Source organism: Manduca sexta, chromosome 12 (genome assembly GCF_014839805.1).
Source record: "Manduca sexta isolate Smith_Timp_Sample1 chromosome 12, JHU_Msex_v1.0, whole genome shotgun sequence".
Taxonomy (NCBI): Eukaryota; Metazoa; Arthropoda; class Insecta; order Lepidoptera; family Sphingidae; genus Manduca; species Manduca sexta.
Genome location: NC_051126.1, coordinates 11094945 through 11122050, shown reverse-complemented (window position 1 = coordinate 11122050; position 27106 = coordinate 11094945). Strand labels below are relative to the sequence as shown.

The 27106-nt window shown below is 36.7% G+C and overlaps 2 protein-coding genes across 3 annotated transcripts; one reads left to right on the top strand and one right to left on the bottom strand.

Moving 5' to 3' along the window:
- Nucleotides 1-696: 696 nt before the first annotated feature.
- Nucleotides 697-13214, bottom strand: LOC115440714 (abnormal spindle-like microcephaly-associated protein homolog). Its single transcript, XM_030165133.2, has 8 exons — nucleotides 13031-13214; nucleotides 12752-12949; nucleotides 11897-12094; nucleotides 5434-11163; nucleotides 5041-5233; nucleotides 4455-4636; nucleotides 3906-4025; nucleotides 697-2031 (listed from the first exon to the last, which is right to left on the bottom strand). The coding sequence occupies exons 1-8, from the start codon at nucleotides 13040-13042 to the stop codon at nucleotides 1729-1731; spliced, it is 6936 nt and encodes a 2311-aa protein (XP_030020993.1). The 5' UTR covers nucleotides 13043-13214; the 3' UTR covers nucleotides 697-1728.
- Nucleotides 13215-13571: 357 nt separating this feature from the next.
- Nucleotides 13572-26517, top strand: LOC115440711 (E3 ubiquitin-protein ligase ZNF598). 2 transcript variants are annotated; one of them, XM_030165128.2, is made up of 10 exons: nucleotides 13572-13680; nucleotides 13770-13965; nucleotides 15628-15879; nucleotides 17235-17320; nucleotides 22212-22450; nucleotides 22703-22817; nucleotides 23104-23276; nucleotides 23911-24039; nucleotides 24445-24647; nucleotides 25015-26517. In XM_030165128.2, the coding sequence occupies exons 2-10, from the start codon at nucleotides 13798-13800 to the stop codon at nucleotides 26161-26163; spliced, it is 2514 nt and encodes an 837-aa protein (XP_030020988.1). In that variant the 5' UTR covers nucleotides 13572-13680; nucleotides 13770-13797; the 3' UTR covers nucleotides 26164-26517. The 2 variants fall into 2 exon arrangements, with proteins under 2 accessions (XP_030020988.1, XP_030020989.1); XM_030165129.2 differs by having other exon boundaries at nucleotides 13602-13684.
- The last annotated feature ends 589 nt before the right edge of the window (nucleotides 26518-27106 follow it).

Genomic DNA, 27106 nt, shown 5'->3' with positions numbered 1-27106 from the left:
TATTGAATGTTCCAAGATTGAACTGAGGAACGCGAATTTTCTAATTTAGTATTCTGCGTAAATCATTATTGGCTGTCGACTGAGATTGTGTTAGCTACATATTTTATTAAAATTCTTGGCCTATGAGTCGGTCTAAATGAAGCGTTCCAAAATGGTACAAGTACAAAATTTTGTTAGGCTAGAAATCGATTTTTGTCTTTCTACAGAAGTAGAGCAACTATACGGCCAGTACTTCCATTTTCTCTGTGACCCTGTAGCAACGAATCCACTTGTGAAATTTAGAACGTTAAGTATCTACTCATGGAAACCTGTGATTTAAAATTGGCAACTACTGACCGCACGATTACTATATTGCTACTGATACTATATCTGTTAGGTAACATCTTGAGTAAATTATCGCATGGTAATTTGTCCAAACATATCCCAATGTTTGGACGTAAGTGTAGCTATACTAGTGAACAACACACACCACGCGATAGCATGCTCAATTTGTTTGCAGGCTATTATAGAGAATATATTTTGTATCCGCCCGCCCATATAGCGACCATGGTACGCAACGTGTAATCCCGCTAAAGCAGGGCTCACTTACGTATGTGTATGTGTTCTGTTCCGGGACCACAACTAAAATGCAAACGATTATCACGAATTAGATAAAAATTGTGAGGACAGGTAGTTAAGGTAATTGAAAACAAAATATCTTGAAATTTTTATTTGTCATAAAATACACAATTATAATTATTGTTAACAGCACATGAAATGTTAGAAAAACATTATTAAACTATAATAACACATCTCGACTAAAGCTCATTCAAAAACATGCGTCATGAATATAGTATTTAATAAGGTGCATCAAATTGAATTTATGAATTGTAAAATAATATTGTCGAAATCAATAAAAAGTTTTCGCAAAAATAAAAACGCATTTCATCTAGGAATGAGCTTTACATACTATATGAAAACAATAACTATCACCATAATCAGTTCATATAACGCGATATAATAAATAACAGAATTCGGTTTTGAGGCCAACAACCCTACAGGCAACGGCAGCCGTGCTGTCTTTCCCCGCTATTCATAGACGTTATTTATCTAAGGACGAAGCTTTGCTGTGATAACAAGTATGTTTCTTAGTGCTGGCGGCATGGCAGCCTTCACAATGCGGAGACATAGGGCCGTTGTGATTGGCTAATATTGAGATACAACTTGAATCTAGTTGGCTGTCGGATAAACAAAGCTGAGAAACAAACTTGTTATCACAGTAATGCTTCGTCCTTAGATAAAAATGTGCATGAATAAGGGGGTTTTATTTTGTCATATTAACAACAAGATATTTTTTAATTGTTGCTGACTCCCGCCACAGCAACTTTCCCACGGCTGGGTGAAGCTAGATGTTTAAGATTCAAAAGTTTAGAATCCGTCTGAACAAATTAAATTATATTAGTCAAAAATTTATTATACAACTTAATATTATGTTAATAACCGTTATTTAACTTGTAATAGGCACATATGGAGAAACTCTTACCAACTTTATCGAAAATAATAACGGTTACTGTGCAATAATGATAATGTTTAAGCATAAGTTAAAATTACTTCTAATGCCGTAATATACAAGTTTTACTCTTGTAGATGCTATCAATTAAGTATATTGACGAAATATGCTGTCGAGGACGTCTTCGGCTTAACAAATGAATATAAGCTAAAAATATATTACTATGATATGTGCATAATTCACAACGCGTATGTATAGAAAAGGCAGTCGATAGCTTGCTGCGCGTCCACGAAGTATCGCGGCTTGTCGGCTCTGATTATGCCGTAATCTGGCTCTAATGCCGGCAGTAATGAGTTACTTCTACACGCTCCCGTACTACTGATGCTCTGATTAAACGAATGCGTAAGCGAGGCCCTTGCGTTTTGAACCGGCTGTTTATTCCTGGTCACATTGCACGCCATTCGCTTCATTCGATCTATATTTCTCTTGATGCTTATAAGCATTTTGTGATTTTCGCTTTCGTGGAAGTATTCCTTCAAATCCTGAGAAGAAAAATAGTTTTCTTATTAAAATTAAAGCGTATTACAATATCACAAATCTTTTACGGAAAAGATAAACCATTGATATTTATTAATAGTAATTTGGATACCTATTATTTATATAATCATTACTTCTTAATTTAATCGCAACTGAAGAACATTGGAGCCAGTGTAACTACTGGATATAATAAGACTCAACATCTCATGTATTAGAATGGCGAGTGCCATGGAATACTTAACAATACTTTGTAATTTAAGGTGTTGGATGGTGTTGCTACTATTCATGGGCGGTCGTGTCGCTAACATCAGGCGAACGGCAAGCTCGTTTAGTTAGTCAGAGCAATAAAAAAAATGTAATGTTATTTTTTTTATGACTGGTACTTTATAATGTTATCTTTAATTTGCTTATTAATACTTTAATTATTACCAAATAAACTTTTCAGGTTTGATACATACTTAACTATACTATGTATTTTATACCAAAGTTTTCACATCTATCTATACTTATTATATAAAGCTGAAGAGTTTGTTTGTTTGTTTGTTTGAACGCGCTAATCTCAGGAACTACTGGTCCAAACTGAAAAATTCTTTTTGCGTTGGATAGCCCTATGTTCGTGGAGTGCTATAGGCTATATCATCACGCTATTGGGTATATCATCACGCTATACCCAATAGGAGCGGAGCAGTAATGGCTAATCTCAGGAACTACCGGTCCAAACTGAAAAATTCTTTTTGCGTTGGATAGCCTTTTGTTCGTGGAGTGCTATAGGCTATATATCATCACGCTATGACCAATAGGAGCAGAGCAGTAACGGCTAATCTCAGAAACTAGGAGTTTGAACTGAATAATTCTTTTGTGTTGGATAGCCCTTTGTTCCTGGAATGCTATAGGCTATATATATCATCACGCTATGCCCAATAGGAGCGGAGCAGTAATCGCTAATCTCAGGAACTACCGGTTCGAACTGAAAATATATTTTTGTGTTGGATAGCCCTTTGTTCCTGGAGTGCTATAGGCTATATATCATCACGCTATGACCAATAGGAGCGGAGCAGTAATGAATCATGTTGCAAAAACGAGAAAATTATAAGTTTTGAGAGCTTCCGTTGCCGGCGCTGCGTAAACGGTTAAATTTATGCAACAATGATGTATGACGGGATTGTTCCACTTTAAAAGTTCTAAAAAATCTATACTTCTATACTATTATATAAAGCTGAAGAGTTTGTTTGTTTGTTTGTTTGTTTGAACGCGCTAATCTCAGGAACTACCGGTTCAAACTGAAAAATTCTTTTTGTGTTGGATAGCCCTTTGTTCGTGGAGTGCTATAGGCTATATATCATCACGCTATACCCAAAAGGAGCGGAGCAGTAATGGCTAATCTCAGGAACTACCGGTTCGAATTGAAAAAATCTTTTTGTGTTGGATAGCTCTTTATTCCTGAAGTGCTATAGGCGATATATCATCACGCTATGGCCAATAGGAGCGGAGCAGTAATGAAACATGTTGCAAAAATGGGGAAAATTTATTAGTATTGAGAGCTTCCGTTGCGTGCACTGCGTAAACGGTTGAAGTTATGCAACAATGATGTATGACGGGATTGTTCCTCTTAAAAAGTTCTACAAAAATATATTATAAAACAAAGTCCCCCGCTGCATCTGTCTGCCTGAACGTGTTAAACTCAAAAACTACCCAACGTATTAAAATGAAATTTGGTATGGAGACAGTTTGAGACCATGGGATGGACATAGGCTCCCGGGAAAAATATAGCGTGACTTTTATAACGGAAAACTTTAGCCCGAAAAACTTTATAACGCGGGCGGAGCCGCGGGCAAAAGCTAGTTCTATTATAATTTTAAAATATACATATCGCACTCACCTCTCTAACACCGTCATATTTAGCAAAGAGCCACAGATATGTCGCTAGTATACAAAACAATTGGGTTTCACTATTACTGAAGCGAAACATGAACTTTAATATAGCTGGTATACGATGTCGCTGTGAAAGGATAAAATGCATATTTAAAATAATTATAGAATACTATTGATTACTGAACGCCGTTTAAATTATAAAAGACCTCATCCACCAATCGCGGAACATCGGTACTTAAGCCATGTTGTAACGTCATCGCCATTTAAATGCTGGCGTGCGAGAGTGATAGCAAGTTGTTATCTATATAAAAACTAATCATGCTACCTAACATTTCATCAAATTTTTATTATGTTTTTACACACATTATTTAAGTACAAAACAAACCGGTATAAGGATTGTACGCGTACTCTAGTAGATTTCCATTTAGCTATACAACAAAATATTATCTTACTAGTTACTCTGAGATTGAAAGATAGATCTATATAGGGTTATTTGTAGATCTCTAATAGCTTAGCATTATTGATTCATATTTTCAAAGCTACAATTAGTACTTACAGCATAAATCTTCGGTCCAGTGAACCTATATCGCGTCAGATTGACAAGCACAGCGGCGGCAGACTTCAACACTTCTATGCTGGAAATGGATCTGTTCGTTACCGACATGTAGACGTACACGCGACGCACTATCGACGCGGCGACGTCGTTGTACATCATGGGGAATACCTCCGTTAGTAACTCTGTAAATAATGTCGATATGATCATAAAGAACTGACAAATATGCATTGTTTTGTTTATTTACATTCTAATTTGCACATACTCGTACTATAGAATATGAGTAGGTGGTTTCCCGAATTCAGGACATGTTAATATATTGTAAGACTGTGAGTGACTAGGGAGTCTCCCTCTCTCCCTATGGAGAGGGGATGTTTACATATTACGGATCGACCGGCAACATCTCTAATAGCACTTCATAATGAAAATATCGCCTGTTATCAATTTATTATCTTATCACTAGTGTATAGATACAGCTGAAACATAGCCATGAAGGTTTACGTTAAAGTTAACCCCCAAGCTATAGCTAGCTATATCAAAAACGCACACAAAATGTAGGTACAAAATTAAATAAAATTAAAATATCAACCTAGTGATCTGAACGCCCTGATGACGGTTTCTATGTCGCACATATTCCGAAGCACATGCATGACCTCTTCATTTCGCTCCTTGAGGGTCTCTTGGTCGGAGTTGAGACCACCTTGGCGCCATCGGAGTCGAAGTTCCGTCACTCGCCGATCGTGAGAAATGGCTTCACGAACTTTGTGTCCGCGAAACAGAGCCTGAAGTATTTTGAATGTATGTTGTTTTCAATGTCATCAATTAAAAAAATATATATATATATATTTTATGTAAAGCTTATTGACGAAGTCAACAAGTTATCAAAAGCTTTTGAACACATAGAATGTAATAATAGTGAGATTTTTATAATTATATATTACTCACACAAAATTACAATTTAACAACACCAATGAACACGTACCTGGATTTTAGAAGCAGCCCAGTTACGCCTTTGTTCTTCTCGAACTTTTAAGACATTCTCTCTTTGCACCTTCAATTGCTTCCTCACCAAATAACCCCTTGCAATTGCTTGAACACTTATTACGATTCGCCGTTTTTGCAAGAACATGCACCTTATCAATCTTGTATGCAACTTTCCTCTCCAAATTCTCTGAATTAATATTACCATATTGCAATATTTTCTATACCATGATTGCTGCAAATACCGTCTTACATTCTTCTGTATGCAAATCGCTGCAGACTCTCTTAGTATCTTTTGTTTTAAATACTCCAAGTAGATGGTTCTTGTCGTCCTCATTGCGCATAAAGCCCTATACCTCCTTTGCAGTACGACTGCTGCTGCTTTCAATGCCAAGTAACTTTGTCTCTGTTTTTTAGTTGCTACATAGCCCCTATAAAACCTTTGAATAATGACAGACGACCTCATAATACGTAGATATCTATTTCTTTCAACTTTTCCCCTGTACATAGTCTGTATGGTTATAGCGGCTGATCGTAATTGCAGGTATTCTCGCCGCGTCTGTCTCATTATAATCAAAGCTCTAAAACGCCTTTGTAAAGATACTGTAGCCGTTTTTAAAGTTGAATAACTTTCTCGTTGTTTCGTGGCCTCTACATATGCCCTGTAATGTCTTTGAATAGTGACGCATGCATTGACTGTACGTAAATATCTCGTCCTCTCAATTTTCATGAGACGCATAGCTTTGTACAGTGTTTGAACGGTGACAGCAGCGGATCGTAGTTGTAAATAATCCCTCCGTATTTCCCTCATCGTAAGCAGTGCTCTATATCTTCTCTGCAGCACAACAGTGGCTTGTTGTAACATCAAATAATTTTCTCTTTGCCTCTTAGCCTCCACATATCCTCTGTAATGCCTTTGTATTGTAATACACGACCTCACGATTCGCAAAAATGTTATCCTTTCTGTTTTCATAAGAATCTTCGCCCTAAACACTGTTTGTACGACTACAACAGCTGATCGAAGTTGTAAATACTCTCGCCTTGCCTTTCTCATCGAAAGCAGTGCTCTGTATCTATTTTGCAATACAACAGTAGAGTTCTTTAACGATAAATAATATTCTCGTTGTTTCTTTGCTTCCAAGTACGCCCTAAAGTAACTTTGAATTGAAACACATGCCTTCACTGTGTTCAAATACCTATTTCTTTCAAATTTCATTAAGCTGTTTGCTTTGTAAAGTCTTTGTAAGATTATGGCCGCTGCTCGTAATTTCAAATATTCTGCACGCTCTTTTCTCATTGCCAGAAAAGCTTTGTATCTTTGCTGTATTACAATACTTGATTTCCTCAGTTTCAAATACTCACTTCGATGCTCTCTCATTGCTATTAAACTACGGTACCTAATTTGTATTATCGTTGTTGCTTTTCTAAGGTCCAAGTATCTTTGCCTTGTCGTTACAAATTCTTTGTGGCGCCTATAGTAACTTGTAATCGTCGATACAGCAGACTTCATTTGCAAATAAATTTTTCTTTGCTTCTTAGTTTCTAAATAGGACCTGTAGAATTTCTGAATGGTGACTGTTGCCGTTTTTAACTGCGAATATTGTTCCCGTGCAGTTTTCATTTCTATGTAACATCTAAAGTACTTCTGAATGATAATTGTGGCGGTTCTGAGCTTCACGTATTCAGTGCGTATCTTTTTAGTCATAATATAAGATCTAAAAACTCTTTGAATTAATACACAAGCAGTCTTAGTTTGTTCATATTCTTGTCTTACTTGCTTTTGTACCATGACACTCCTGAACCAAGTTTGTATTTTGATGGCAGCTACTTTCTTCTTTAGGAAGTCATGTCTTTGGATATTTCTTTGAACACAGGCCCTATGGAAGCGCTGTATTACTATGCAAGAAGACCTAAGGGTCAAATAGCTGGATCGTTCTTTTCGCATTGCCTGTTGGGCTCTGTACCTTCGCTGCATCACTAAAGCGGCTTTACGAAGCGCGTCATAATTCTCTTTTTCTTTTTTCATTGCCATCTGGCCTCGGAACCGTCTCTGAATTGTTACAGTAGCCTTTTTGAGATTTAAGAAATTATTTCTATGCTGCCGCATTAATACTAAACTTCTATATGACCGTTGTAAAGTAATTGCTGCCTTTCGTAGCTGAACATATGATGTCCTTTGAGTTTTGGCGATAATGTAAGACCTATAATACTTTTGTATCAGAATTACTGATTTCCGTTGTTCGACATAAAGTTTTCGAGCATTTTTCATGTACAAGTACGATCTTATATATTTTTGAATGACAATCGCTGCTTCTCTTGTACGTAAGTAATTAGCTCTTTCTTTCTTCATAAAAAGTTGGGCTCGAAATTTTCTCTGTAGAAGTATGATGCATTGCATTTTCCTTAAATATTCCTGACGACATTTCTTACGTCTGTATAGAGCTTGCATGGAAATAACATTTCGTTTCAATTCTACATATTTTTGACGGTTTTTTCTCATTTTTACTAGAGCTATATAACGATCCTCTGTGACACGAACTGCATTTTTCAACCTTAGGAATGCTTTACGTTGCTTCATCATTTTGTAATAGCTTTGCATAATAATAGCGCATCGTCTCTTATAAGCTAATTCCTTGATGTGCCTTTTCATCAACTGCTTGCTTCTATACTTTTGCTGTACGTATATTACAGATTTCTTAAGCCGAATATATTCTCTTCGGACAAGGAATCGTCGAACATTGCTTTGTATTATTATCACTTTTGTCACTGTTGATTTATATTGCCTCATACACAGCCAGCGTCTCACATATCTCTGTAACGTTGTGGCCGATTTCTCCTCTAGTTGTTTTCTTTCTAGTTGTAACCGCTGAAGTTGCATTTTTGCCTCCCTTATCAATTTAGCAGACTTATACCAAGTTTCGATCTTTAAAACGCTGCATTTCAACTGCTGATAATGAGTGCGGCATAGCCACATTCGACAAAACTTTTGAATTATAATGGTCGCAGTTATAATCCGTTGCATCTCCCACTCCACCAGGCGATCATATTGAATTTTGCGCCACCAACGCTGAATGATGCTTGCCGCCTCATTCTTTATGTGCAATACCCGCTCTTCTTCTTTTCGTTTCTCTACGATAACTTCGTATTTTTTCCTCCACCAAGCTTGGATAACGTTTGCAGCTTTCTCAAACAGGGGCGCACGGAATACATGAATGATTTGCCACAGTAGAGATAATGTTTTTTCCCTATGCCCATCAGCAATATCTGTAGGAGTGATGTCACCAAAAATAACGAAATTGGCTTCTTTCAGCGCATTTAATGCAACGTGAACGTTGTGAATTTTCTGCAGTCGTGATATGGCAGGTGTTCTAAGCTGATTCAACAATCCATTTCTCATTAGTATTATTTCCATAACTTTAGTCAACCTAACACCATCTCGTATGTCTACGGCTATGTTGTGTACCGCGTATTTGTATTCGTCCAAATAAGACTGTTTATGGCTTAAAACATAGCCTAAAGGTCGAAGATGTTTAGTAACGTCTCCTATTCCGGCTATCAATTCTCTCGTAAATCGAATGACGATTTCTCTACTTTCTTTACAAACAGCATTTCTGCAGAAAAGGCAAGGGTCGTGAGGAATGAGTTTTTTCTGTTTGGCTTGATCTAAAAAGAATACGAGCATGAAAAATTTCTTCAATGTAAACTTTTTGATGGCCTCCATGTAGGCAGGTAATAACATATTCGGTGCAGAAGATTTGGAGTGTTTGTTTTTGAGAAATGGATTTTTGAACATTCTCTGGATTATGAATGTCGTTAAGCCTTCTATATCGCTGTTTGACCTTAGTGGCAATACAGTTCTGTATATCGCTTCTAATCCTATACGAAGCCATAAAGGATTATACGATAGCAACAACTCCATTATAATTTTCTGCAAGCCAATATCTAGGTGCAGATTTCGGTCATTCCTTATGGCTATGAGTTTCTTTTCAATCTGAGCATTTAGTTTTAGAAAGACTTGTGCGATATCCGCACTCAATAACAAGTTTCTCGCTGATCTGCGAAGTCCTTCGAGTCGATGGCTATTATGATAAGCGCTAGAAACCTGTTCTTTTGTAGGCGCTGCGGGTATTTCCTTATTTCTATTCTCTATCCACGCCTTACCCACGTCAATCTTCTGTTCAACATTGCTATCGAGATCGGCGGGAGGAGTCAATATGTAATTTAGCCACCTCTTAAATTCAGTTTCAAATTTTTCCACTGCCCCTTCATCGTAAAAGTAACTCGTAGATAAGAAGGGATCTACAGTTGTCGATTGGGAATAAACATTTCCGATCATGTTAACGGATATGTTTTGATTTATGCTTTTATTACTCTCAAAGGTGACATTAGGTTTGTTAACTAGTGAATCTTTGCTTTTAATAGATGTCCTAGATTTAAGGGACTTCTTTGCAAATGATACAGGGATTTTCCAAAGATCTGGCTCAGCCCTAACAGCTTTCTTCGACCACGACTGTCTGTTGGAAGCGGACATAGCACATTTGTCGTCATTTTTATCAAAAGTTCGATTAATTGTGAATGTAGACGTTCGTTTATCAGTTTTGTCCAATACGTAGATATCTGAAATTTGAGCACTTTCTTCAGGGATTGATTGGAGAGGAGGAGTTATAGACCTCGGGGGAGATCTTACGTCAGTTCTAAGATTGTTCTGCCAAACATTCTGGTCACATTGATTTAGGAAAAATTTGTCTTGAATTTCTCTTTGCTGATTATATTCCCTGAACAGAGCTTGTCTACACATTTTTGGTTGCTGTTCCTTCATGAAATAATACGGCGGTTTCATGACAAACTGCCCGAAATTTAGCTCCACGGGTGTATTCGGCGAGTCTTTTGTGTAGGTGTCAGAATTTAATTTTATGTCATTTATTACATCGTGCGTCTCGTTATTAAATTTAGCAAAACATTTTCTCTCGGTAGAAAATCTTTGGGGCAGAAAAGACAATTCACTAATACGTGAAAATTCCGTATTTATAGAGAAGTCTGGGTTATTTAATTCCTTCGGAGAGGACGTATTCGGTTGTTTCTTGTTAGGAATGGTTGGTGTTTCAGTAAATTGCGATTCGTAATGAGTGTTCACTGTTAACCATTTGTTTGGTTGTGCTGATGTTATGCTAACTATTGAATGAGTCTCATTTTCTTTATTGGTGTTTAAATCTAAGCTATCGTCGAAATCGCTCTCTGAATTAACACTTAAAATTATTTTGGGGCCTTTTTCTAATTTCTCAGTTTTTGTAGAAACTGTTTTTAAACTTTTTAATGGTGTGAACACAACATTATCAAATATATCTGTTGCTGAATTGTCATAAGTTTGTTTATTGAATGGCTTTAGTACATTCTGGGGAATGTTTAATTTATTATCAGTAATCCCATAGGATCTGTCATATGTGTCATGTAAGTTAGGCTTCCTTACATTTGAAAATATCTCAGATGTATTGAAGTTGAGTTCAATGCTAGTTGGTGAGTCAAAGGGACATTTTTTACTTTGCGTGTCTATTGAATAATCAGTTATTGTCGAAATGTTTTCTTTGTTATATGTCTGTAACAGTTTGTGTGGACTTGTTTTTTTCATTTTTCGCTTGTAAATGTCAACTGGGGATTTCTTCACTACCTTCTTTTTAATCTTTCCTGGTGTAACTTTTAAACTTTTGGATTGTTTAGTTTTACCCTTTATGTTCTAAAAAAAAAACAATAAATTAGCATTATAGATCGAAATATTTTATTCACTTTTGATGTAGATTAACATTTTTAAGATTGTCTAGCTTATTCATCTTTAAATAAATTTAAACGAGATATATAATATTATACCTACTCTTTAAGACTTATATTACAGCTGGGAGAGCTATTTGGAATTGAACTAAAGAACATAGTAGCAGCATTTAGAATTAAATTCAAACTTAGCCATTTCTGAGGTAATACTAAGAGATTACAGAGAGTATGATTATGTAATATAATATAACAGAATGAGAATGGCTATGTAGCCAATAATATTTTCAATTTCATAATATCTTAGGTATTTAATCTCTACTATTATTATATAAAGTTGACGAGTCTGTTTAATTTTTTTTTTTAAATGCGCTAGTCTTCTGGTCTCAATAGTTCATAAAAGAATTTTTCTTAAAATTGAAAAATAATATGACGGGATTGTTACTCTTAAAAATTCTTAAAAAAATATATTATAAAATAAAGTACCCCGCCATATCTATCCACCTGTCTGAATGTGATAAACCCAAAAACTACCCAACAGATTTCAATGAAATTTGATAGTCACATATATTGATAGATAGTTTGAGACCCTAGACAGGACATGGGCTTCCTATTCCCAAAAAATATATAGCCAGACATCCCGGAAAACTATATCATGCAGGTGAAGGTTTATGCAAATCTTTTATATGAGAAAAAATTCTTACCAATGTAGACTTCAAGACCACAACCACATCATATCTGCCTCTGTTATCATTTGTAAAGCGAATTGTGCTGCGGCTTGCAGTGGGTTGCATAGGTGTCCATGTCATTGTCAAGCTGTATATTATATCCGGTTCAACATCAAGCCATTCCTCTGGTAAGTGTATTATTAGTCCAGGGGGCAAGCTCTTCTCCAGAGTTATCTATAAATAATAATATAAGTTGAGAATATCTATCTATCAAGCTAGCTTTGCCTTCATAGCTATTATATTTACAGAGAAAAATATTATGGTACTAACTGGTAGCAAATGTAAATGAATCTCATACATTTTTAATATGGTTGTAGTCAGCCATAATGTAGTTGGACAAATTCAAAATTCACAATTGCCTTTAAACATTTGTGCCTATATCAATAATTATTTTATATTCACTAAAACAAACTTTATAAGCCTGACTTCATTTTAGATAAAGAAAAAAGAATACTTATTTTGATTGTAGTTAATGTGTAAGAAGGGTTTGAAGTTTTTATACATACATAGTTCATATTAATGCTCTGTGTGCAGTGCAATTCTATTTAACATTTTTAAAAAATATAGTAAAATTTACTCAAAACATAAGAAATTCATAAAAATATGTTTGTTTACATTATTTTAAAGTTGTACTAAAAATAACAGACTGGTTGTGATGTACCTGTTTAAAAATAATATAAAATATGCTGTGTAGCAAGCCATAACATAAAAATAACGCTAAGTACAACGTAGAATGGACGTTAACGGATGCAAGTGATATGAAAAAAAATTGCATTATGAATCCATATTTATATATATTATAGTATGATGATAGTAACATAAGTTACTTACCCTCTGCACCACTTTGGATGGATTTTGTATTTCCAACATTCTTTCGCAAGCGTTGCCAATGAGGACATTGTCGAACACCACTTGAGGTGGTCTTGAAAATGGAGCCAGAATAAGTCGCGGACATTCTTCTTTAGGCGATTTTTGTAGGGCAGTAGCTGGTCTTCTCGTCTTTCTTATATGCTCCGGCGTATTCTCTATCTATAATAAAGTATATAAGGTTTTCAATAAATGCTTGATTTCAAAAACTACTAATATTCATGAAGTCAATTCAACACGCACTTCAAAATACATTATTGTGGTCCAAGTTCTAACTATATATCACATGTGAAATCCACAGTTCAAAATACACATTTTACATCACAAAACACAATAATTAACATAAAACGGATTCTACACAAAATATTGTTTGAATTTGAAATATTCAAAATTGTCAACCGTCGTCTATCGATATGCAGGCCACAGGTTATAGTGGGTTATAGTATAGAATGAATAATTTACCATAGTCATAGGTCAGTGTCAATATTATTGACGTGTTGGATATGCTTAGTACATCAGTCCACGGTATCATAACCACTTATGTTAGGTAATTATTGGAGACGTCAATATTAGATTTCTGGAAGTATTTCTAGAACTCGTATTTATAAAAAATACTTAAAATGTAACTAGATAAAAATGTAAAATAAGTTAAAATTTGCAACCCAGCTTTAGGGATGCTAGATTCTTAACATGATTAAAGAACCATATTCATAAAACATTGTCTTTCGCATTTCCTTGTGAAAAAGATAAAATATGAAATTAACAAAAACATTTTTTTTTAAACGAAGGCTAAATAAATAAATGGCTGAAAAATAATAAAAGTATATTGGCAGCCCTGGACAGCTGTCATCTTCGCTGTCGTGCGAAATTTTTCGTCCTTCCTTTTCTCTTACGTACGTACGTGCTGTATTTATTCCTTATATTTATCTCTGCGATCTCTACACATTCACGTATTAGACCAATTAGTCGTGTGCTGTTCCAGAACCCTTGACTTACGACAGACGTAGACAATGGCCGAGACCCAGAGCAACGAGAATACTTGCGTAGTTTGTTTCAAGAACGTACTATATTATTCGATTGGTGAATGCGACCACCCCGTATGTTTCGAGTGTTCTACTCGTATGCGGGTCCTCTGCCTCCAGAATGAGTGTCCTATTTGCCGTCAAGACCTTTCAAAGGTAAGTTATCATAGTCAATTCATAAATAATACTACAGAATTTTCGGGACTCGTTTTTAAATGCACAACATTAATTAACGTTGTGAAACTCAAACCGAACCGAGCTGGGAATAATTGTACTGTGCCTGTATTGGTAAGTGTAATATTCTGAAGACTATGTATTACATTTTTTTTATATCATTAATTGTTTACATTGGAATCCATTTGGATTGATACAATGAAAATGATAGTTAAAATAATTGTTTTAACGAAACTACTAAATTGAAAATCAATATATATTATAAATGGAAACATTTCTTTGTGACACAAAAAAAAAGATTTTTAAAAAGAATGCTACAATTTTATATAAACTCATGTACACTTCAGTACAGCACTCTTAAAAAGTCCATATTTTATGAACCCATAGATGAAAATAGCTATTTCTTTAACTAATTAACTGACATCTGCAGTGACACACATAGTTTTATGTAATAAGAACGGAATGCATACACATAGTCAACATCTCTTTTTAAAATATTTATTAAATGATATTATTCTTAAATAAAAAGGAAAACATGCTAATAAACTTATAGCAATAGTTATAATAATATTACAGGTATTTCAACATAAGAATGGTCTTTTAAACATGTTTTTAATGTGTAAAAAATTATATGACATATTTTGATTGATGTTTGTATTTCTTATAAGATCAAATCACACTTCCACCATTCTTCTTTGGTACAAGACCAAAGTTCAGCAAGTGGCATGATTAGATAAAACAATCTTTAGATTTTATTCTCTGGGAACATGTCATTTTTAGCATAGGTCAGTAAAGAAGAAAATATCTTAACTTTTTCACTGAACTATGGTATCTATTTTTCTCATAAACTAGCAAATTCGCAGATGCATTGCCAGTCTTAATGGGTAAGAATAGGCATTTAAGGAGTTAGGTTTTTGTCTCTGGGATTTTTGTTTATGATCTTATTTTAAATATAACTTCATCATTATATTGATATTTTTTCCAATGTTCAGTGGCTTGTTGTTAAAATATACACATAACTTTAATAATTAATGAAAAGTCATCCCGAAGGGAAGTTAGTAGTTTTGTATTTACAAGTTGAACATTTTGAATGAATATTTCAAAAAGAAAACAATAAAACACTTTTTAATTTTTTATGCAGGCAGCTGATCATTTTACCTTTCTGCATAATAATCTCCATTTTGCACTCTAAATTATCACCATCACACAGGCGAGATGATTTTACTAGCATTGATATTTTTTCATCCAATTAGTAATATAATTAGTACCCACATATTCATAGTGTGAAAGATAACACAATATTAACTCCATGTTTGGTTTATCATAATGTAAATATCATATTAAATACTGAACATGGTTCTGTAGTTAAATGACTTCAATATTTTTATCATAAAAGAATAGAACATTGATCTAATCTCACTAATATATGTGTTAAAGTTTCTAAATTTGGATGTTTGTTAAATGAGAGTTCGGAAATAGTCAGACTAGAAGCAGAAGCAAACCTTGTCCTTGATTAGCATATAGTTTACTTTTATCCCAAAAATGACATAATCACACCTAGTTTTAATTAAATAGAAATTAATTTTGATTAAAGTGTTTAATTAAATAGAAATTAGTAAGTGTTTATATCCATTCGAATTCCAGGTTGTGTTCACGGAATCCATTGAACCTTACAAAGAGCTTCGTACCAGGGTGATCCCGGATAGACTGTTTGAAAGGCAGTTCAAGATCGGATTTTGTAGTGAGGACATCAAGAATGCGTACGAACGGTTGTTGGAGAACCGTTGTAAAATCTGTGATAAATTGCCACCTTTCCGTACCTTCACAATGCTCAATGATCACATGAGGAAGGTGCATGAAAGATATTTTTGTGATTTGTGTGTCAAGCATTTGAAGGTGAGATATTATTTAAATATAATATATGATAGAATGGAGATTATGTGATAAGTGGTCCAATTTAGTCTTATTCTTATAAATTTGTGATGAAAATAAGGTTACAACTTTAACAAATGATAAATACAATTTATTGTAAATAAAATAATATAGTCAGTGACGAGGACTAGTAAGACAATGGTAGCCGATATTAAAGTGAAGCAAGCCATGTGAAATGTAAATACTTAATAAATGTCAGTTCGCTCTTCCAACCAGACGCGCCATATTCATTTGCGTCCTTATTTGCAACAATTTGCAATGAAAATTGTTATATAAAAGAACTTTTAAAATGCAATTTATGTCTACATGATTACAAATAAAAGTATAGTATTGTGAAACTCAATGACCACTACACAACTGTTCAGTGAAGCATCAATCTGTCTTGAATCATGGTACTACAATTTGCGCAGCATTTAATAAACAATTTCCGACCTACCATATGCCTCACTAAAGATCTATCTGTTTGTTAGGAGAGCAATATTGTTCGTTTTGTTTACGATGGTATGTACCTAATTGTAGCACAGTTTCAAGTGTCTAGTTGAGTACTAAATGCATCAACTAGCAATTATTGAATTTAAATAGTGAAAGGGCTTTTACCAATGTACACGTACTTTATGACTCTTATCTGAGATTTAAGTTCTTTATAGTAAAATATACTAAATTCAAGTATTGTATGCCTCAGCCAATGCAGTTTTTGTACAAAATTTGTGAAAGCAATTTTTTACTAAAACATTCTTTATTACAAGAGACAAATAGTCGACTAAACAAAAGTTATCGCGACTTATATTTTTATTGGAATATATAACTGTAATTATCCACTTTGAAGTGCTAGTTGCGATAATGATAATCTTATTAGTGATCACGGATGATTTATTAAGCAGTACATATAATGCTCAGCAATATCAATTATACATATTTACGAGTTACTCTCCGCACACGAGTCGCAGTGCGGACAAAATAATTCTCGTGGAAGCCCCCATATAGGTACTAAAAATTATGCATATGTTTTTACAGTCCTCAACAATAATATAGTTCCAAAGAAAAAAGGCTTCCACTGTCGGTCGAAGTATTTCGCTGCTTTCCGATTAAAGCCCTAAAAATTCACCAATCAAAATTAATCACCTGTAAGAAATAATATTTTAAAAAATAACAAACTATTCTGAACGGTTTATTTTTGCGATCAATTCAAAAGTAACGATTAACATCGTTTATTGAAATCGATTGTAAGTTTGAGATGCATGGCTGGTCTCAAGTCTTATGTTGTTTCTGCTTTCAATTTACCTTTTGAAATTTATGACACATTTCGTTTATTCTTTCAGATTTTTACCATTGAGAGGAAATGCTACACGCGGCAGGAGTTGGCCCATCATCGACGGAAAGGCGACTTGGACGACACATCGCACAGGTAATTATGGGTTTATGATTAAATACATCTATACTTATAATAAATCTGTAGGGAGGTCAATTCTGTACATGAAATATATTTCCGAAATAACTATCAGGGGGTGATTAGGGATCGATACTGATGCCAAAAATGCAATTAGTAAAATTTTTGTCTGTCTGTCTGTCTGTCTGTATAACCGTTATAGAAACAAAAACTACTCGACGGATTTTAACGAAACTTGGTACAATTATTTGTCATACTCCTGTGCTGGTTATAGTATACTTTTCATCACGCTACAATTAATAGGAGCAAAGCAGTGAAGGGAAATATTGGGAAAACGGGAGAAGTTACTCCATTTTTTAAGCTTCCGTCGCGTGTGCAACCTTAATGGTTAAAGCTACATAGAAATCATGTATGACGGAAATGTTCTCCTTAAAATTATGTAAAAAATATCCCACGACAGCATATGTCTATCTTTTATGGTTGACTCACAATGACACGTGTAACTCCCGATAGCTTAGCAGTTCGAAGCTTTCTCATTATATTTGTTTACTAATCTTAGGAACTATCGGTCCAAACTGAAAAATTCTTTTTGCGTTGGATAGCCCTTTATTTGTGGATTGCTATAGGCTATATATCATCACGCTATACCCAATAGGAGCGGAGCAGCAATGGCTAATCTCTGGAACTACCGGTCCAAACTGAAAAATTCTTTTTGCGTTGGATAGCCCTTTGTTCGTGGAGTGCTCTAAGTTATATATCATCACGCTATGACCAATAGGAGCGGAGCAGTAATGGCTAATCTTAGGAACTACCAGTTTGAACTGAAAAATTCGTTTTGTGTTGGATAGCCCTTTATTTGTGGGGTGCTATAGGCTGTATATCATCACGCTATGACCAATAGGAGCGGAGCAGTAATGAAACATGTTACAAATACGGGGACAATTTATTAGTTTTGAGAGCTTCCGTTACGTGCGCTGCGTAAACGGTTAAAGTTATGCAACAATGATGTATGTCGGGATTATTCCTCTTAAAAAGTTCTAAAAAAATATATTACAAAACAAAGTCCCCCGCTGCATCCGTTTGCCTGAACGTCTTAAACTCAAAAACTACCCAACGTATTAAGATAAAATTTGGTATGGAGAGAGTTTGAAACCCTGGGAAGAACATAGGCTCCCGGGAAACTACTACTTTTATAATGGAAAACTTTAGCCTGAAAAACTTTATAACGCGGGCGGAGCCGCGAGCAAAAGCTAGTAATAAATAAAATCCTCCAACCAAATCTAGACTACGACGGCCGATCTGTACGGATATTTAGATTAGATAAGTTCGCAGGAGATATTATCGTGGATAATTGGTTGCACGTTACACAGAGGTCTCTGTTTCATCACTTGCCAAGTTCGGAGAGGGCAATCCGATATGACCGGAGAAAGAACAGGTGTAAGACCATGATACTAAGGGCTATGACTAAAGTACCTAATTGTATATATAGGTAGAATAAAATTATATTAATCAACTTCATTCTAATCCATGGTACTTTGCTGGTGGTAGATACTTGTAGCCGTCCGAATAGCGACCATCGTACACAAGGTGTAAAACTCGCCATAGTGGCGGAGTAAGTGTATCGCGTTTCGGGATCAGCCTGTATATATATGGATACATACAGTTGGGCATAATTATGTCGACTGATGGGGGATAATGATCAGGTCAGTCGAGACTATCTGGAGCCCACTCCGCTTACCTTTAGGTCCAGTAGAGTCACTTGGCTGTGGCTGTATGATAAAAAACTGTTGCTCCGATTCTGAAGCTACATTATCCCTGAGTATTGTAAGTTACTATTTACCCCGGACACGTATTTAGGCAAAAACAAAGCCGTGGCACAAACGCTGTTATAAAAGATTGATTTATGTAACCAAAGCTACAAGGACCGGAAGAAAAACATGTTTTCCTAACGTTTAACCTATCACATTTGAACAATAGTAATTTAATGATTTTACAATCAAAATAAACATATAAATACAAATCCATTCATAAGGAAAAGTTTTGTGTATTATATGAAATAATTCATGAATAGCTAAAGCTTATATCGCGGTTAGTTAGTCAGTGCGTTGTGAAACATGTTACGTCATCGGTTAAGCTGGTTATCTAGCGGTAAATCCTTTGCATAAGCAAAGCCACAATGCTACGCTCAGAGTTTTAATCATATATGCTATTATGGTTCCATACGGAATTTTCGTACAAAATAACATCGATATATATTTCATAATACATTCCTTTATTATTTATTTACTAGCTTCCGCCCGCTGCTTCGCCCGCGTGGATTTCGGACTTCAAAAATGGAGGAGGTGCTCAATTTGTCGGAATGTTTTTTTAATGTATGGTGGTATGCCGGTGGTTCGATTGTCCGGTCAGGGTCTGATGATGGGATCCTGGTGAAACAGAAGGAAGCATATAGCATGATTCAGTATTCACGCGTGATGGCTTATTATTAGCGTATTTCATGTATAACTTTGGTGTTTCTATACCGATTTCTATGATTCTTTTTTATGGAATATTTAATAATGTTAACTTTTTTTAATTAGGGATGACTGAGAGTGTTATAAACGTAAGAGTAGACAAATATAATGAAAAAGCTTCGAACTGCTAAGCTATCGGGAGTCACACGTGTTATTGTGAGTCAACCATAAAAGATAGACATATGCTGTCGTGGGATATTTTTTATATAATTTTAAGGAGAACATTTCCGTCATACATGATTTCTATGTAGCTTTAACCATTAAGTTTGCACACGCGACGGAAGCTTAAAAAATGGAGTAACTTCTCCCGTTTTCCCAACATTTCCTTTCACTGCTCTGCTCCTATTAATTGTAGCGTGATGAAAAGTATATTATAACCAGCTCAGGAGTATGAAAAATAATTGTACCAAGTTTCGTTAAAATCGTCGAGTAGTTTTTGTTTCTATAACGGTTATACAGACAGACAGACAGACAGACAGACAAAAAATTTACTAATTGCATTTTTGGCATCAGTATTGATCCCTAATCACCCCCTGATAGCTATTTTGGAAATATATTTCACGTACAGAATTGACCTCTCTACAGATTTATTATAAGTATAGATTAACAATGCGAACACAAACATTTACTATAAAATTTTCAATTATACATTTTAACTAGTGCTTACGTGTCTGACAGGTGTGAACATTTTTTAAATGTATGTAGTCAGCTACGCAGGTAGCTGAATAAATTCAAAATTTCGAATTATTATAAAATTTGTCCTTATCAAGAATTGATTTTTCTTCATCTTAGATAAAAAAAAAGAATATTTCTTTTAAAGTTAATGTGTAGAAACGCATTATTTTGTTCAGCTACTCTCTTTTATTCAAATCTTTTATACGATTCTGAAAGAAATACGATTAAATAATGAATCTGGTAGTAGGGATTCAGAAATATATTTATTTTTTTAATTCGTAATGTTATATACAAATAAAATGATTAAATACGCAAAATTTAAGGAAAAAGTAAATGCGGCAATAATAATTATAATACATATGGGCCAATTCGTGACATTAACGACTTCAATAGAAAGAAGAAATACATTATTTAAATTTAATTCATATGACCAAATTGAAACAGTTCATTAACCAAATACCTTGCTTATTAACTATTCCATGTTTAAAACCCTCGGAGAATCCGCATTATGTGATAGAGAATTAAAACTCTTTATTATGGAGTGAAGTAAAATAATGTAAAAATAAATTAATTCTTAACTGTATAGTTTAAAGTTATTATTATTTAATTTAACAAATAGATTTTCCTATTAAATATTGGCTATTAATTATCGCTGTACAATGTACACGTATTTATTTGTTTATTTATTTATACAACATATAAATATAATAAACTAATAATATTTATGTCACATGTAAAAACTAGTATTCTTATAAAATCGTTTTTAAATTATACCATTGGCAAAGTACTACACCACAAATAAACCGCATTTGAAATTACTGTCAACAATAATTCAATTGGAAATACATAAGGACTAAGCCGACGTACGTCTCTTGTCATTACGTACATTTATTGTATTTTATGAAAACCTATAACAAGAACTATAACAAGTCGAAGGCGAAGTTAATCTGTGACCAAAGCTTCTAAGGAACAATTTCGTTTAACTATCCTGTTACCTAACTTTATTCTGATTGGTTCATATCTATCGATCCGGAGATAGCGGTTGGGATTGTGTATTGATATCGTAAATCAGTCTGGGAAGTGAAGTGGTGACGCCACGCATTTCGATGCGTTAGATTAGCTCATTTCTTTGCACGCACAAAAATTAAATCGTCTTAAAAACCACTAAAAACAAAAAATAAATGTAACATTACCAAAACCAGTGCATAGGTCTCCTGTATACTGGTTATGGCAATATTTTGCAATGCAATTTTCAAGTCTAAATCGGTAAATAAATTATTGAATTCTGGGGTAACAAACATTTTAAAAATTAGACGTTGGATTGAGAACCTCCATATTTTGCTGAAGCTGGTTAGAAATTAGTCAACGTCATAATGTTGAAACACGCAATTTATGGTTAGGTTTGATATTATATTGTAAGTTGCATACGTGGTGCAAGTGCCATCAATATGCCACACTTACATACATGCGTGACGTCTTCATTAGATTTTTTTTTGGAACACAACGTTTGATTTTTAAGGCGATGAATGCCTGTTATTCAAATTTCGATTATGTTTATGAGGATTTCAGCTACCACAGGTGTTACTCCCAATTATTCTATTACACAATAAAAAATACAATATTAACATTTCATAATGTTAGCGTGATTAGAAGTTTTTATGCACCTTCAACCGCGGCCGATACATAATTCGGTGTTAATCCGCCCCAGTGTATATGTGCAGGGGCCACCCGCTGTGCCAGTTCTGCGAGGAGCGGTTCGTCGACGCGGACGAGCTGTACCGGCACATGCGCAAGGAGCATCTCTATTGCCATCTGTGCGATGCGGATGGCAGCAACCAGTACTACCCGTCGCACGCGGAGTTAGCGCATCATTTCCGCGCAGACCACTATTTATGCGAGGAGGGCGAGTGCGCCGATCAGCATCTCACGAGTGTGTTTAGGAGCGACATCGATCTCAAAGGTGATTTTGTGATCAGATATGTTTTTTTTTTTTTTAATAAATCTTCGTTTTAATAGATGAGCGTTCGATGCCATTATCCATAAAAATGTTGAGTCATAAAATAAACCATCTATCCATTTTTAAGAGATGAATTTTAATATTGGTTCTTAGTGTTCACTGAGGTAGGAAATTTTATGTAATAATGCTACTGCGATTTCAATAGCAGTTCGTATCATGTGGGTTTACCGTAATGTTTGTCCGTGCGTGGTGCAGCGCACAAGGCGACGGTGCACGGGCGCGGCATGGCGCGCGGCGCGGCGCGGCAGGCGCGCACGCTCGAGCTGCAGTTCAACATCACGCCGCACCCCGGCGTGCAGCGCGCCACTAGGTAACTGCCACATACCTTTGTACTATTGACTTATTTTGAGACGTGACAAATCATGGGATGCCTTTTTATAGTAATGAGATTTAAAAAAAAAATGAGGAAATCTTCCTGGTAAGCTATCTTCAAAATTTCACAAAAATGTAAAATGGCAGGATATAATACAATAAGGTTTCCTGTACAACGAAATCTGAATATTATATAGCTATGACGTATTAGCTACGAAGGTATAGTATGCGTATGTATGTACATAGTGCGAGAGTTGTATAACTGTAGCGGGTGTTGTTCGCAGGGAGCGCGTGGAGACGGCGCCGGCGGCGGCGAGCAGCGCGGGGGCCGGCGGCGGGGGCGGGGGGTCGGCGGCGCCGCGCATCGACACGCGCAGCGACGAGCAGTTCCCGCGCCTGTCCGCCGCGCCCGCGCAGCCCAGCCTCATGCTCACCGCGCCCACCAGGACTTACAGAGGTGTGGAGACTGACACGCCTTTTAATATATCTTACAATCCGATTTGTCTTTATTTTAGTTCCGGTCGCAGACTGGATAGTTGATCTCGACCTCTTTAAATGTTACAATTCCGAGCAAACCGTGCTAGAAAAATCCCACACAACTTCACACTAAGAAGTGCATAGAATCCAGATCTTCAAAGACTATATATTGAATAACATGTATTATTTATTTATTTAAGGACCTCCAACGAGGGATACATGGCATATAATAAAAATAATGTAGCCATTTTACAATTAGCAATGTGACATGCCTCTTTAATTATAGGTGACCACAGCATGCAAATTTATATATTGGTACAGCGGCAAAAATAATAATATTTGCTATTAACCCGTGAGGTAGCTGAATGTTTGCCGGCAAACATTGACAGCTACGCGTGTGACGGAAAAATAACCTTATTATGTAGTATATATGTAGTATATAAGGTTATAATCCCGTGACACACGCAAATGTCATGTAGCTGTCTTGGCTCGCCGGCGATTCACGAGAGACCAAGAGTTAATATTATTTACATATATAAGTAGAAACTTAAAATAGACAAAAAAGGATAAAACATAATAAGAAGTGAAAAAACACATCTTATCATATTCCACAGGATCGGACGGGCTGGCGCGCAACGACCGCAACTTCCCCGCGTTGGACGGGTCCGGGGGCACGGGACCGCGCCCGGCACAGCGGCCCGCCGCGCCGCCCGCCACTGTCGCCGCCACCATCGTCAGGAACAGTACGTAACATTCTACTCACTTTATTAGACTCGCTCCTTATGACGTGGGGTGTAACATTGTTGGCTTTGTTATAAATGGTAAAATGATCAACTTGTAATTTGGAATTGTATCCTGTAAATGGCAATAGACTTCTAATGGTTTTATGAAATAATTTATAAGCAACTGGATCTATTGGCATCAAAAAAGTTTGTGCATTAATTGCCAATTTATTGTTAACATTTTTTTTAATTGATTTTTTTTAATTTTAATATCTTCAAAAATTATGGACAGTCTCCTAAAAAAGTTTTCTTTCGCTACGTAAGATACGGTAGCTGCCCTTGTTGCTCCGTCTCAAAAATCTAACCTATATACAGCCAATGTATAGCATTTTATTTTTCTATATAAAATATAAATCTACTCTCCAGCCAAGCCCAGCGTGTCAATCCAATTACGCAGTCAAACGCCGAGCGCCAGCAACTTCCGGTTAACGCAGACGAGCGGAAATCGCATCTCGATCCCGCCGCCGCAGCGGAAACAACCGCTCAGCGACGACGACTTCCCGTCACTTGGGCAAGTTCCGCGAGATGACCATCCTAACATCGGTGCTAATACCGTGCAACCGCCTAAGGTAAATATAGTCGATTATCCTTACATATTATAAAACAAAGTCATCCGCTGCGTCTGTCTGAATGCGTTAAATTCAAAATTACCAAAGGGATTTCACAGAAATTTGGTTTGGAGATAATTTAAGACCCTGAAAAGGACTTAGGCTATCCTATTCCTATCCAGGAAAAATACATAGCGGGAATTTTAGCCCGGTACAATTTTCATCACGCGGGCAAAACCGCTAACAAAAGCTAGTTGTGAATAAAGTTACGCATTCTGCTGTACCAAAAATCTAGACATTGAAAATCGATTATAAATCGATTTATTTATAAGAGATTTTACAATCAAACCAAGAGATATCAAAATCAAGTCAATTACGTTCTGCACAGGTGGCTATGATCAATAGTCAGGAGATGCAGGCCCTCAAGAGCAACCAGTCGTCGTCTCAACACAAGAAGCCCCCGCTGAGCTCCGAGGCGTTCCCTGCGCTGTCCGCCACCGCCGCCCCCGCCGCGCCGCCGCAGTGGATAACTATTTCCAAGGCCAAGGACAAGCCCAAGCCTGCCAAACCGGACCCCCCGCCCCAGCCGCGAGAACCCGCCTTTAATGCCGTCGCAGACTTCCCCACGCTACCCGTCAACAACAACAAGTTGAAGATGAAGAAGACTATCCAAACCCCAACGCATCCGCCGCCTCAACCCGCGCCGGCTACCACCGAAAACAAACCTAGCAAGAAGGAGAAAAAGAAACAAAACAGTAAAAAGGAAAACTTGAATATGATGATGGAAAACATGCGAGAGATTCCCGAAGTGAATGGCCTCGACAAAAAGTACGCCAGAGACCCTTCGTTCACTGAAGTCAATACCAACAATAACCAAAGCGTCGAACGTGACAAAAAGATTAAAACCATCGAAACGTCGTCAACCGTCACGGTCAACTCGGAGAAAAACAGGAACGGTGGCAACGGAGATTTCGCGCTCGCCGCCAGGGACTACCCGCCGCTCAACCCCAAGGGCGACAACAAATCTCACACATCGTCGGGCTCCTGGATCGAGACGAACAGCGCGCCCGCGAAGAAGATCCCCAACGGCAGCGTGCCGCCCGGGTTCAAGCCGCGGCCGCCGTGCGACGGCATGACGTTCACGAACTCGTCGGGGCACACGTTCGCGGCGCCCGTGCACAAGTACATCCCGCCGCCGGAGTTCGAGCGGCGAAACCGCGCGCTGGTGGGAGCGTTCGCCGCGGCGCTGGGCGGCGCCACTGCGCTCGAGGAGTTCAAGCTGGCGTCGCGCGCCTTCCGCGACGGCGTGCTCGGCGCCGACGGGTTCGTGGCGCACTGCCGCGCGGCGCTCGGCGACCTGCTCGACGACCTGTTCGGCGAGCTGGTGGCGCTGCTGCCCGACATCCGCAAGCAGCAGGAGCTGGCGCTGGGGCGCGCGGTGTCGCTGCAGGTGTGCGCCACGTGCGGCCAGCTGCTGGCGCCGGCGGACGGCGCGCCGCACGAGGCCGCGCACTGGCCTGCGCTGGCGCCGCGCTAGACTTGTGATGCTGCCGCTCTCTCCGCGCCGCGTGTATCGACTCTGTTCTCGCTGATTGTTATCGATCAACATTGTACTGATGTTCCGTCTTGCCTTACATTTTCTCAAATCAATAGTGACGAGCTCCTTAGCTATGAACGTAGTTAAGATTAGCATGTGCAAATAAAAAACGTTTAGTTTGTGGCTGTAAAAAATATATTTTTGCATATATACTGTGCGATCGCTCATGTAACTCGATCTTAGGATGATTCTTGTGTTAGTATAATTTACAGTATCGCAATTATTAGAATAAAAACTAATTTTGTAAAATATGAATGTTACACAATATAAAAATATATTGTTTCAAAGTTTAAATTTTATCTATTTTTGTATTTTCAAACTTAATTTACTTCAATATTTGTAAAATATTTTTGTTGAATGTACGTCAGTAGTTTTATTATGCCCGTGCGAATTTTGGTGTAGTGCATTTCGGATGACTTTTTAACTCATCTGATATTCATAATAGCGCAACAAAAAAAAAAATTACGTCTAACATACTATGAATAGGACTATGAACTAGGTATATCGTTGGCAAATTTTTATCTTAGAAAATGAGATAACGTTTCGATATCTTACGACATAGTTAAATAAACTCCTGGCATGGTATTTACCTAAAGCAGCTGCTGTATTCAAGATCCACTCCTGAATCGTGCTATCTACCTGATAACCTGAACTGAAGCCTGGAAAATGTATACAAATAGTTTTTGACTATGGATTAAAATTGGTTACTGCGCTTAAAAATTATACTTCACGTAGCAACTTACTTTCAATAAATATTCAAGTATGATCCACTGTCTAGATCAAAGGTATCCAAACTTTTTTTCACATAGACCTCTTTCAAAATTTTGCTGGTTCCAGTGGACCCCCTGCAACTAAATTTTTAAGATATTCCCCAGAATATGCG

Coding starts and splice junctions, on each gene's coding strand:
- LOC115440711 (XM_030165128.2), top strand. CDS start 13,798: ATGGCCGAGACCCAGAGCAACGAGAATACTTGCGTAGTTTGTTTCAAG. Junction 13,966..15,627: donor GCCGTCAAGACCTTTCAAAG/GTAAGTTATCAT, acceptor TTCGAATTCCAG/GTTGTGTTCACGGAATCCAT. Junction 24,040..24,444: donor CGCCACCATCGTCAGGAACA/GTACGTAACATT, acceptor TCTACTCTCCAG/CCAAGCCCAGCGTGTCAATC.
- LOC115440714 (XM_030165133.2), bottom strand. Junction 5,234..5,433: donor GGGCTGCTTCTAAAATCCAG/GTACGTGTTCAT, acceptor AAAATACTTCAG/GCTCTGTTTCGCGGACACAA. Junction 4,026..4,454: donor CTGGACCGAAGATTTATGCT/GTAAGTACTAAT, acceptor ATCCTTTCACAG/CGACATCGTATACCAGCTAT.